The sequence below is a fragment of the Pseudorasbora parva genome, chromosome 1, assembly GCF_024679245.1.
Source record: "Pseudorasbora parva isolate DD20220531a chromosome 1, ASM2467924v1, whole genome shotgun sequence".
Lineage (NCBI taxonomy): Eukaryota > Metazoa > Chordata > Actinopteri > Cypriniformes > Gobionidae > Pseudorasbora > Pseudorasbora parva.
Window position 1 is genome coordinate 57,642,604 of NC_090172.1, and position 14,206 is coordinate 57,656,809.

General features: G+C 40.0%; 1 protein-coding gene across 1 annotated transcript in view; it reads left to right on the plus strand.

The window, feature by feature from the left end:
- Positions 1-4,846: 4,846 nt before the first annotated feature.
- The window catches only part of tnfsf12 (TNF superfamily member 12), a 13,399-nt gene continuing 4,039 nt past the window's right edge, over positions 4,847-14,206 (plus strand). The window contains exons 1-2 of the mRNA XM_067446419.1: positions 4,847-5,494; positions 10,305-10,386. Coding sequence (XP_067302520.1) covers positions 5,321-5,494; positions 10,305-10,386 — 256 coding nt within the window. The 5' untranslated portion in view covers positions 4,847-5,320. The remainder of the gene's footprint in view (positions 5,495-10,304; positions 10,387-14,206) is intronic.

Genomic DNA, 14,206 nt, shown 5'->3' on the forward strand with positions numbered 1-14,206 from the left:
TACTATATCACATTTCTACTAATGTTCTAATGAGTTGATTCAGGTTACATAAAGAATCCAAAATGTGTATTGATGGAGTATTTTCACACAAAATAGAAAGAATATGTCGTTTAACACAATTATCATTCTTTGGCATATGCAAAAAACATATTAAAATGTATTATTAAAGTGAGGGTATAGGCATTTTTAGAGCAGCTTGCAATAGAAAGCTAGCTTTGAAAGCATGAGATCCTTCGCCCCCTTCAGAGCATATCCAAAGCCACGTCTCCTCCAAAACTCATGAACATGAACAGTAGAGTCTGCAAAGCGTTCCTGAGAGACAGAGTTAAAGTCTCAAACTCTCTTAAAGCACATAACTTTACAATAATAATGAATGAAAACAACTTTCAACAAAGAATCACTGACCTGTACCACCTGACTGCTGCCGATTCATTTCAGCTAGTTATGGCATGAACGCAGACTGGTTGTTTTGGTTTTGTAAGGGTGTTCCAAACGAAATTGAACAACTGAATCCCTTCATGAAGGGCCCTTCCACAAGTCTGCAAGCGAAGGGAACATGCAATGGTTATTTCAAGGAAGTAATTGAATTGTTTTAATGGTCGTGCGACCCAGGGTGGCGAATCTTAATGATTCCTTTTAATATGGCGGGAGAGTTGGAGTTAACCGATAAACTGAATAATTCGCATTGTTTTGTTGTGCTATATTACACACATTTTCATCATGCATTTAATTTTAAAGGATTATTTCACCCCAAAATTAAATTTCTGTCATTAAAGGGGTACTTCAGCGCTGGGAAGATGAATCTGTATTTGAACTGGGTCATCAATGCAGTAGAAATGTGAAATTATTTTTGAATTTGGTGCTTTCTAGACTGAGAAAAGACAGAAAATGTATTTTTGTCCCATGGGGATGAAAGACTACAATTCCCAGAATGCTTCGCTGCCCTGTGCCATTCCCCAACGCCACCAACTTGATTACAGTGACTGAGTTAGAGGAAGACACTACAATTAAATACTGAACGTGTCTGTTCAATATAATGAGTGAGTCTCCGCGCGAGTATCACAGCACTGAGCACTAACTGCACGAGTGATGAGAGCTGAGGTAATCGCGACTACACTCGCGGCATACATTCACAACGCGAGTTCAGTCTGGCGCGTTTCAGTTCATGCCTTTACAAGCTTAACTTTCATAGAAATTAATTTGAGAAGTTAAAAGACTTACATTGCACACCATAGCTCCGTTTAAATGAGTGCCTGCCAGCTGAGCTCTCCCTGCAAGCTGAGTGTTATCTCCATCCCCCATGCGCGAGTTCAAAACATGTGGAAATGGCTCCCTCTGCTGGCTGTAGTCTTTAGCCTTTGGGAAAACATTCCTCCTATGATGCAAAAATCGTCAATTTGCATCATAGGAGGAATTTTTCTAAAAATAAAATGCATAAATCTCTTGTCTCAGGGAGATATGAGGGGGGAAAGCACAATAATTTGAATATACTCCAGGGTTTCTACTGATACAAAGCCATATGCTAATCGCTGAAGTAACCCTTTAAAGGAAGTGTATGTAAGATTGTGGCCAAAACTAGTACTGCAATCACATTCAAATGACTGCAGAGCGGTGTATCCCCCTCCCCCCAGATGCCGAATCACTACTGACTTTGTGATTGGTAGATAGGTGGAGGGTGGAGCTTCAGGCCAAAACATCAACATCAGCTGAGGGCTGCAACAACAACTTTTAAATGACAATATCCTGGCTGGACTACTGTTGTCAGTGATATAAGGATTTGAAATTAACATTATTTCTTAATGTCTAGTGGCATATCAGGACCATTTCATGATTAATTGAAATACATTTCTTACATACAGTTCCTTTAAGTACTCCCCCTCATCGTCCCAAACCCGTAAGACCTCCGTTCATCTTCGAAACACAGTTTAAGATATTTTATATCTAGTCCGAGAACTTTCTTTTCCTCCATTGAAAACGTCTTCTCTTCCGGGTCTGTTGTCAATCTGCATTTGTGACTCTGCAGTGACGCTGCTGACGTCTTATCTGGTGCGCCCGTGTATTCAGGGTTCAAATAAATATTGTCTTCCTCCAAATCGAAATCCTCAGACATGTTTGTGAAGGCTGTTTGTTTTGTTTACAGCGTGCGTCTCTCCCTCAGACTGTAAACGAACATCAGGCGCATCAGATAAGATGTCAGCAGCGTCACTGCGAAGTCATGACTGTGGATGACAACAGACTCGGAAGAGAAGACAATGGACAGTATAGTGTGCATACACTTGCATACACTCTCGGACTAAATATAAAATATCCTAAACTGTGTACTGAATATGAACGGAGGTCTTACAAGTGTGGAACGACATTAGGGTGAGGAGTTAATGACCTAATTTTCATTTTTAATAATAATAATAATAATGTGTTCGATTTATATAGCGCTTTTCAAGGCACTCAAAGCGCTTTACATAGAAGGGGGGAATCTCCTCAACCACCACCAATGTGCAGCATCCACCTGGATGATGCGACGGCACCCATACTGCGCCGTATTATTATTATTATTTTAGGGAAGTGACAAAAATACTTTTTTTTCACAAACAAACTAAACTATTCAACAATTCTCGTCAACATTAGTCTCCTACTCTGTTGACGTGGTAAAAACTGTGAAGCGTTTCCGGGTTCTACGTCAGAACGCCGGCTCATTATTGGCATTATTATTCTACCAGATAAATTATTATTGGCTCAAATTGTCGGCCAATGGTGAGTCGTCGTTCTGACGCAGAACCCGGAACCGCTTCACAGTTTTTACCACGTCAACAGAGTAGGAGACTGACAGTTGTTGAATACAGTCGTTATTTTGAGGGGGTTTTGCACACAAAAAGTATTATTGTCACTTCATAACATTAAGGATGAACCACTGTAGTCACATGGACTATTTTAACAAACTCTTCACTACTCGAAAGTTGCAATGACGTTGCTGTCAATGGCTGGTTCAGAAAACATCTCGGATTTCAACAAAAGCATCTTAATTTGTGTTTCGAGGATGAACAAAGGTCTTACAGGTTTGGAACGACATGAGGGGGAGTAATTAATGACAGAATTTCCATTTTTGTGTGAACTAATCCATTAAGTTTAAAAAAGTTTCATAGGTAAGAAATGTATTTAACACACACACACATAAAGCATATTTTAAGAACTTAATTATTTATTTGTATCATATAAAAGGGATAGTTCACCCAAAACTTAAAATGAAGCCACCCCATGATTTACTCACCCTCAAGTTATCCGAGGTGAATATGACTTTCTTCTTTCAGTCGAATACAACCGGAGTTATATTAAAAATATCCTGACTTTCCCAAGTGATGAAGTGCTATGTGCTATGCTATGCCTGACGTCATTGTTGCGCCGGGTCCAGGCGGTCCGCCTGAAGCTAGATATTTTACTTTAAAAAGTTTTAAATATGGATATTTTTCTTACACAAATCATTTATTCTCTTCAGAAGGCCTTTATTAACCCCCTGAAGCCGTGTGGATTACTTTTATAATAGATAGATGCACTTTTTTGAGCTTCGAGTTTTGGGCTGGCATTCACTGCCATTATAAAGCTGGGAAGAGAGCGGACATTTTTAATATAACTCTGTATTCATCTGAAAGAAGAATGTCATACACTTATGATGGCTTGAGGGTGAGTGAATCATTTTCCTTTTTGAGTAAACTTTCCCTTTAACAGCGATTATAAGAATCCTATTGTTTCTGCCTAGCGTTGACGTGGTAATTCCATGCGAAGCTAATGAGGAAATGATGCGTCTTTCTAATTGCTCCCTTAGCCAAGCGCGTCCCAAATGGCTTCATTATGACACACAAGTGCCCTGCTCCCTACAGAGTCCCCACTTCAAGGGCTCTGCCCTTCGGAGGGAGCATGGCATAGAGATGCTCACTTTGATTGTAATTTGCCCCAACTCTGCATAGCATGAAACACAGATGACGTGTGATGTCTGCGCGAGCAGGTGCATGGAGGTTATGGAAATATGAATGCAAAATGCAATGCAATGATTGGATGAACATTTTATGGTCGGACTCCTACGCTGTCCAATACATCTAGACCACTTAACATAGTGAGTACTACCAGGATGTGAAGAGACTTTCAACCAGCACAACAAAAAAACTTTTATTGAAATGTATTTTTCATTATAGGTCAGAGTGAAATAAAAATTAAGAATGTAACAGCATTTCACTCCCCTTTTTCTTTCCTTTTCCTGTTTTTTTTTCTTCCGCAAAAAATATTGTATATATACAATATTATATATATATTCTTGTGGTGACAATTTAATTAGCACTCTTTACTTAATTAGTCCATGGCCACACTCTTAGAGAATCAACCAGTTCAACATCTTATTTAAAAAAGTAAGTTACCTGGTTGCCTTAAAATTTTGAGTTCATTGAAATTAAAAATTTGAGTAAATACAATGAACATTTTTGAGAATTGACAACCTTTATTCAAATAATATTCAAAGATTTTATTTTTTTAAAGAAGCATATTGGGTAATTGTATTTTATTTGTGATGACGCAGTGAAACATGCCAAATTTAGCTATTTTCATGATTTATCAAAATTTATTAAACCAATTTCCTTCATTGTATCAACTAAAAAAATTAATTTCAATAAACTCAAAATTTTACGGCAACCAGGTTACTTACTTTTTTAAGTTAAACCAACAACTTTATTTTATTTTTTACAGTGTAGAAAAAGACGCGGAAAAAACGCACTTGTTGATTCGGGGCAGGACAGGACAGAGCTAAATAGCATTTCACTACAGAATAAGAATACTTGGCACGCACGAGGGGGGGAAGGAAATCTGTTTTCCACTGCTGTGCAGGACTCACTTCCCCGCAGTGCATACTTGAGCACATGGACGCAGGAGGGCTTTGAAATGACACCTCTCATGGACTAGACCATGATCTATTTATCACAGAGAACACGAGGAAGTCGTGCCAAAGAATCAGGTCTCGGGAAGATGCGAATCACATCCAAATCCCACAGTGTTGCTGTGCCGCTGTCAACTCTCTGCACAAGAATGAACGGAATATTGCAATGCCATTTGGGCCAGCTGCAGTTTATGCAATAAACGCAAGACAGTTCTCCGTATACCAAAGCAGTGCCAGCGGCGAGTCAATCTTGTGCACAGGGTTCGCGTTGACCGCGCAGCACCGAAGTTGAAGAAGCCCCCGCGCATGAGACCTACCAGAGAGGCTCAGGGATGTTCTCGTGGAATATGGACAGAATGATTGACGTGGAAGCTTCAGAACGGTAAACGACCCGTGTGCGCAACAATGCAGCGAATTTTCCAGAGGAGACGGATCCGCACACTGCGCTTGGTTTGGTCGCTCATGGCCGCGCTCGCGCTGTCACTAGCCGTGTGCAGTGCCATATTTACAGTGTGGACATTGCGACAAACGCGGGACCTGTCGCGGTCTTTCCAAACTCTGCAGGAGCGCTTGGAGCAGGTAAACGCGATGGCTCGTTTGGTTTTGGTCTTTCAAGCGCATGACAGATGCATGCATGCATTCTCAAGCACATTTGTCAAACAGTTCTTACTAACCATGCAGTGATCTTGCAATTACGCGTTTCTTTTTTTTTAAATCACTAGGTTCTCCTTGCTATTATGGTCCTGACCATCCAAGCCCTTTGCAGGCTCTTTTAGGGGAGGTATATCATGAGGAATGCAAGCATATCATTTCGAGGCACTTGATTACACAAACATACAGCTGCGGCTCCGCTGGGGGTCTGCGGGACGCGTTTTTATGAGCCTTCCAGACTTTGCGCGCGGGGTGCTGTGAGTTATGGCCTATTTAGTTTCTAAAGTCGCTGCCAAGTGTGATGGTTTTGTTGCCAATTCTGCTCCATGTTTAGGGCAATTTACTGGAAATCTTAGACTACTTGGCACGAGCGCGTTTCGAAGCCAATTGACATTGCGTTTTAAGCATCTCGTCTCGTAAAAGCATTTGTGTAATTATAGGTAAATGATTTGCGACTTGTAAGCTACCATTTGGAGCCGTAGCTTACCCTCAGATAAAGATGGGCAACTTTTTCATGAGTTCTTCCGCCGATGTGGACGAAACACTACTGAACTGAAGTACTAAAGTGTTCCGACTGAGAGAGGGGCTCATCGCTCATGACGCCACAGAGCACGACCAGTGTTCGATTCCAGAACGAATGACTCTTATGAACCGGTTCTTTTAAGGAATCAAATTATACAGCGTGACTAGAGCGATTACTGCACGAAGGACTCTTGAGGGCCGTTTTTTTTTTTAGTGACTCGAAAGCACTTATGAATCGGTCTTTGCAGTTACTGAATTAACTGGTGGTTAATGAATAGGCATGTTTTGAGTTTTGCTGTAAGTTACTTTTAGGCTCTTGACACTTAAATCAAATAGTTTTTAGTGTGACAAACATGTAAAAATCAATGACGAAAATAATGAATTAAATACCAATATTAATATTTTTTATTATTATTAATATTTTTTTGTTGAGTTTTTTCAGTTCCAACCGAATTTGAGAGCGATTCATACACTTAACAGATTAATTAAAAACACAGAGACATAGGCCTAAAATAAAAATACAAAACACCATGGGCAGGTATAGTTTTAAAAGTATGCTCATATTTCTACCTTAATTGTAGATTAAACTCATTCTCTGATTGTAAACTTGAATAGAGTTCACAAACTGCTAGCAATATTTCCAGCAAATATGTTGGCTACTTGTTTAATTGGTTAAAAATGTGGGGAATATGTTTTCCGTTGATTTTCAGAAAATGAGAAAAACATTACAAACAATTCAGTTAAACTCTTAAACATGCTGGGTTAAAAACAACACAATTTTGGTTAAAATACAACAAATCCAGCGCTGGGTTGCTTTTCCCTAGCTGGTTGGGTTAAACGTTTGACCCAACATGCTGGATTATTTTATTGAACTCAACTATTGATTAAAATGACTATATTGCTGGCTTAAAATGCAGCAAAAATGAACCCACACATATAATTACTAACAACATCAATAATCAAAAGGTACACATGTATTAATAAGCAAGAACACCCAGGAATGCAAAAAATATATATAGGCAAGAGTTAAAACAACTAACTCTTGCCTATATTTTTAAGAAGTGCAGGAAAAAATGACAACTTAACAAGGATGCAGCTTATACAGTTAAACAAAATAACTTTTTAATTGTTAAATATTTAATAACTTGTTTGAAAACAAATCTGACCATATTTCACCAACGTACCTACTAAATGCACTATTGCCAAAACTCACCGCAACCAGTTTTCAAAGTTCTTTCTCCTCTCTGCTTCGTTTACTTCTATTCTCCACATATATTCCTGGCGTACACTTTAAAAATTGCTGGGTTAAAAACAACCCAAGTTGGGTTGAAAATGCACAAATCAAGAAATTGGGTTGTTTGAATGGGTAAAATCACTGGTTTCAAACAACCCAATTTCTGGGTTTGTCCATTTTCAACCGATCTTGGTTTTTTTTTAATCCAGCATTTTGTAGGGAGTGTAAGTGCAGCGGCGTGTTGCCGAAATCTGCACCAGTGATGGGCTGCTGCGAACTTCAGACCGCTGATCCGCATTTCTCATAACTGAAAGATATCGTGACCTGCAGATAAACAAACAGTGCAGAGTTCTGAGAACATTTTATAACATCCAAAGTAATTAGATTCAGTATTATGACAAATAAAAAATATAAGGGCGGCCATCTTTGTTTGAAAAGGAAAAAGCCAGAGTTCTGTGTATTTCAACAGATGGGTTGTTATAGTAAAGCCCCATTGGGTTATTGCGTCGGAGGGTGGGTGGGGGTTCAGGGAGTCTTGTTTCAATCAGGGGGGGGAATCATTTTGTTTGTCCCATGCCCATCAATAGTATAAAAGCCGAAGTGGGTCAAGACTTTGGTCTTGGCTGGGCCATCTATTATTTTACTCCCACTCCTGTCCGCCATCTCGTTAAAACTAAGGCTAGTTAACTTATGTTCATGTTTCCCTCATTCATGTGTTAAGTGCCACCTCGAGGAGCAATAATAGCTCGTTTCCACCGGGCGGTGCGGTACGGTTCAGTACAGTGTAGTGCGATCCGAGACCATAAACGCTGATCCGGCTTGTGTTTCCACCGGCAACAGTATGCTTATGATAGGCGTGGTTTAGCAATCAACTAAATCCCGCTCGAAGGGTGCCAAAAAAGTGGTGCGGTACAGTTTGGAATCAGGTTACTATTCATAACTTCTGACAATGGAAACAGCAAAAATTGTGTACCGTACTGAACCGTACCGCTCTGTGGAAATGAGCAGGGAAATCTATTTAGAGCACCTATTTTATTAAAGGTGCACTATGCAGCTTTCCGTCCACTGGAGGGCGCCTATTTAAAACAAATGCGTAGTTTGATGACGCAAAGTGTGAGCGCAGCATCTTGGGAGATGTGGTCTTCTCATCACAGCCGGTGGAAAACAGGACTCGGGCAGAAATCACGTTCATGGATGCGGTTATTAACGTTACTGTAGTGTGAAGCAGAGCAGGACCGAGTGTTGTGGAGCTGAGCACGGCCACTGGAGTGATTGTTAAACAAATACCCGCCTCGCGAATACCGGGACTTTTATTATGACGGGACGGGACACATTCGCCGGGCGCCTGCACTGATCCGCTCTTCCGGTTATGATTTTGAAGTAATGCAGCTCTGTTTATCAAATTAGATACATTTAAGTGTGTTTAAAACGATGTTATGACTTTACTCCGTGCGTTCACTTGTTCACACTTTATGGGGCACAGTATAACATGTATTAATACTTACTTTTTTTAAAAACGCCGTATTTTTCATATATTTGACCTTTATTCCACACCGCTGTCTCCACTGTCCTTTGAACGGCTTGTCTGCTTCCTGTTTCTATGAAGCCCATCCCTCTGAAAAACGCAATGGTCTTAGATCGGTTAGATGGCCAAATGTAGTTTCCTGTATTTTTATTGGCTGAAGTGCCAAGCACAGGTTGTCCGGAAATGCCACGCCCCTTACCATTACGGGCAGAAGTCACATCTGCGGAGACTAGCGAGGGTTTATGATGTCACCAACCCAGGAAGAAGCTTGTTGTAGTCCAAACCGGCCGCTTTTGTAGGCAATAAACTGCTGTAACTATAAAAGACAATATCTCCGTTTGCATTGAACTTTCAGCGCTGTAACTTTGCAGATACTGTTTATGCTCAAGCAGCAACATTACACACTAACTAAAGTTAAACAAGTGACATCGCATGCAACCACCCCTTTAATTAAAATATCGATATTTTCCGCCAACTTATTGATTTTTGTATTGCATGGAGAAGGACAACAATATATTGCCCTATCGATATTTCGTTCCACCAATAGTTTCAACTGTCAGTGAGATTGACCGGCTGGGTAACACAAAAACTACCCAACCATGGGAAAAAAAATAACCCAACAGGCTCAAGCCAGAGTATATGGTTTGGCTTCAGCTACAATCATCTGTTTTGTAATCAATATCTGGCAACAGTACATTGCTTTTCCACATGGGCGAGCAATTCATTGGAGCTATTGTGCATGTTAATTTAATTACTGTAACCCCCCCCCAATATTTCACCCCTAAAAAGCTGTAAAAATGTTTACAGCTCTGCATATGTCGCACAGTACAATTTGTGTGCACCGACTGCACTGTCTACGTCTATAGTCCATCTGCATGGAGTTGATTGAAAGTCCAGATGGACAGGTACTCACTCACACACTTCTAGGCACAACCGCAGATCCTGTTGCCAAACATTTCTTAAACTGCTGACAAAGCTTTCACATGCTTGTCACATTGTTTGTCAGCCTTTTCTTTTCCACATGCTTTAAAGTTTCCTTTTAACAAAGAAGCATTCCGGGAATGTATTGCATTAAGAGAGAGAATTTTTTTTTTTAAAGGTGTTGTTACCGGTTTTCATTTAGGGGAAGTGGTTGACCTATTAAAAACTTGAGTTTCAGCGTTTGCCAGGCTTCTGGCGACTGTTTGTTTGTGTCTCGCTCAGGAACGCCTCCGGCTTTGGGTTTGATTATTTCAAAAGCTATGACTACTGCATGGGTTACCCGCAAAACGCCAGTTAATAGAAGCCAGCAGTGTTTTTCTCCCCAGTGGCCTGCTCGAACTTGACACACACATTAGGTTCCTTTCCCGGCCCAGTCACGCTGCTGTTGTCTGTCTCACATATCTGTCTGCAGAAGCTGTTGAAAAATGTTATTCTGTCCTCTTCTCCCGCTCGTTATTTCTCTCTCTCTCTTGCAGGTGAATATGCAGCGCAAGGCCATCTTCCAGCTCATCCTGGAAAAACGCGAACTGCTGGAGAGCCAGAGGTTCCGCAGAGATGGTACTGAAGGACATCATATTTCATAATGTCAGGCATTAAGCCAGTTATTGAAATCCATTCAAAGCACTTTACTAGTAAAGACTGAAAAAATGATCTGTGATTATGACAGTTTCACACGCAGAACATCCATTATAGCAATCACTCTCTTTGAGGGGAATTGAATAAAACCACAGAGATTAAAAAAATGCACAAACACGTAGCCGTAAAACGGACACATGACAGATGCTGTCAGAAAACCTTGGATCACCTGCAGTCTTTCCAGCTGCAGAAGGATGATCTTTGCTCATTGCACAGAATATTTACAGAGAGACCAAACCGTTTTGGACACCAAGCCACCTTGGGTAAACCATTGGGTATATGTTTCCAAAAGCTGCAACAGGAAACAGTAGGCAGCAGGCTGAATGACAGCAGAAATTACAGGTTTGAGCTGGATGGACACGCACACGGCAAAACCCAAACTGGCACAAGGACCGCAAGGGCATATTGGTTTTAGCAACCTTCTAAAACAACTGCATTGAAGCCAGAAACAGCTTTAATTAGTAATACACCGTGAACCCTACAGTGCTCATTATTATTCATTGATCTGAGTAGGTTGAACTTAAAGGGATAGTTCACCTCAAAATTTCAATTATCTCAAGATTTACTCGCCCAAGATTTACAAACACAAAAATATCATTGCTCTTCTAAGCTTTATAATGGGAGTTAATGGTGGTCCTGATTTTGAAATCGATGGGTTTTTGTTAGAAAAATATCCTTATTTAAAACTTTATAAACTAAAATAACTAAATAAATACACAAGTCAACTTACGGCAAAAGAATAACTCCTGACGCAGGATGTAGGAGTAGCGTAGGCTCTGACAAATAGAGCTGGGCAACAAACATAAGCTCCTCTTATATTGAAATCCTCTGACATTTCCCCTTTAAAAATTCTCATTTTAGACTTCTAATTCATGCCCGGTGTTTTGTTTTGCTCTATCCTTTGCATTTCCACATTCGTCCTTACGTCATGCATCAATGGTTACTCTTTCGGCGCAAATCGATGCATACAGCCGTCCGTCGGAAGTCAGTGTTTTTAGTTTATAAAGTGTTAAATATGGATATTTTTCTTACACAAACGCAGCGCTTCGCTTCAGAAGGCCTTCATTAACCCCCTGGAGCCGTGTGGAGTACTTTTATAATGGATGGATGCACTTTTTTTGGGCTTCACAATGGGGATGAGCAATGATATTTTTGAATATAACTCTGATTGTATTCGTCTGAAAGAAAAATGACATAGACACCTAGGATGGATTGAGGGTGAGTGAATTATGAGATCATTTTCATTTTTGGGTGAACTATCACTTTAAATTCAACAAATTAGTTCAAACAAATAAACTTTTATGAGTATTAAGAACTTTCTTTTAGATATATTTAAGTAATCTGGAACGTTTCGTTGTTTTGAGTTTTATGAACATGTTTATTTTAATTTAGACAAACTTAAAGGTCCACTGAAATCAAAATTTAAGTTTTTTAGCTTTTAGTATGACTGTGTTAGCCTTAAAGTTATGAATAAGCTGGTATGTTCCAAAACTATGACAAAATTTGCATTTAGGAGATATAAGCATTCAAAATTTCCTCTAAAACGAATCTCAGATTTTGGTGACATCATCGCAGACTTCACTTTCTCGTCAAATCTTCTGTCCAATCAGAATGCGCTCTAGAATCCTAAAGCCCGCCCCCCTACTCTGCTGAAGCTGAAATCGGTCAGTTGTTAACACACATTTACTAATTTCTACATGGTGAAAGGCACATAGCACACTATATATGTGATAGGAAACGATTCAGTGTAAATATGCTTTCATTTGAGGCGAATAAAGTCTGTTTTCACGTTAGTTTTACCGCAGCCGCGCACACACCCCAAAGGCTCTGGTCTAAATTTAGACTACAGACACGAGAGCGCAGCGCGGATCATATGCGCGAGTCCGCGCAGACAACAAACATATCGATCCATTTGAATTCTGCACAGAATGCTGCATTTCAAAGCGATATGGAGGAGATTATGATGGTAAACAGTGTTAGAGGAAACTGGCTTTACCAAACAGGAAGGTCCGCTCTTGCGCTCTAGGTCAAACTGTATATTAAAGAAACGCTATTGGCTGTTTCAAAAAAAGGGAGGAGCTGCTAACAGCTGGAGCAGTTTCAGGGGGAAATTACGTCAACACATTGAATAATGCGGTGCGTTTCAAGGCACTTCAGTGGGCCTTTAAATTTAACTGAAACTGGGCTCGCATTTCTATTCTATTTCCCAGCATTCTTTGGGAGAGTAAATGCTAAAAGTAATTGTTAAATAATGTTTTTTTTTTTTTTTAGCTTAAAGGGTTACTTCAGCGATTAACATATGGCTTTGTATCAGTAGAAACCCTGGAGTATATTCGAATGATCGTGCTCCCCCCCTTTTATATCCCCCTGAGACAAGAGATTTATGCATTTTATTTCTGGAAAAATTCCTCTCGTGACGCAAATTGAGATATTTGCGTCAGGAGAGGAATGTTTGCCCAGAGGCTAAAGACTACAGCCAGCAGAGGGGAGCCATGTGCATGGGGAATGGAGATCACACTACAGCACAGCTCACCTACAGGCATTAATTTAAACTGATGCTAAGCAATGTAAGTGTTTTAACTTCTCAAATTAATTTCTATGAAAGTTAAGCTTCCAAAGGCATGAACTGAAAACTAGTTGTGAATGTTTGCGAATGTGGTTGCGATTACCTCAGCTCTCATCACGAGAGCTCATCAACTCATTTATGACGTTAAATGTAATCTGACTCCTAATCTGAGTCTGCTGTGAGACTCACGCAGCAACTCAATATTGAACACATGTTCAGTATTTAATTGTAGGAACTCAGTCTCTGTAATCCAGTAGCGGTGGCTTTGGGAATGGCCTCACAGGGCAGCGAAGCATTCTGGGAATTGTAGTCTTTCATTCCCATGAGACAAAAATACATTTTCTGTCTTTTCTCAGTCTAGAAAGCACCAAATTCAAAAATAATTTCACATTTCTACTACATTAATGACCCAGTTTAAATACAGATTCATCTTCCCAGCGCTGAAGTAAATATTAAACTTTTAAGAGTAATTCAAATACATATATAGTGGCTATATATAGTACAAATTACTTCAACTTTGAATTTCTTAACTTAAACATTTAGTTGTAACTGATAACCTAATATTTTGTTTTGTTTTACCAAATTATTCAGGCTCACAGTGTAGACTTACTTCAGTTCTGTTGCAAGTATGCGATAAGACATCTCAAGGCCACTCTCCAGAGTACATGGTGGAAAAAAAAACAGTGCCAACGGGGTAAAAACAACAGAACGTGAGGAGCTCAGGCCAAAAAGATCAACAAAATAAACATTAGCATTGAACAGATGGAGCTTCAGAAGTCTAATGAGCAGCCGCAAGTCTTCAGCTGACACCTGACGGCTGTCTGATTTCAGAGCCAAAATGCTTATCCACAATCATTGCTCAAAATATATTGTTTTCCTAGCCAGAATAGTGCCCCTTAGGGACAGTCACGGCTTCAAGTTGAAGCGGTCAGCCAGAAATAACAGTGGCTTTACCCATTTCTACGAGGCTCCTTTTGATGTCTGAGACGTAGGTGATCAGTCAATGCATATTTTGACGGACTACCGGGAGTTCAGGCAGCTCCCCTGAGGCCAGATTTCGAGAGTCTCTGGAGAGGGGCAAAGAAGAAAAAAACATATTTCTCAAAGTGGTTTCTTTGAATAATTGCATTTAGTTGAACGGTAGCCATCGCTGTTAATCTCTCTCATTTCATATGA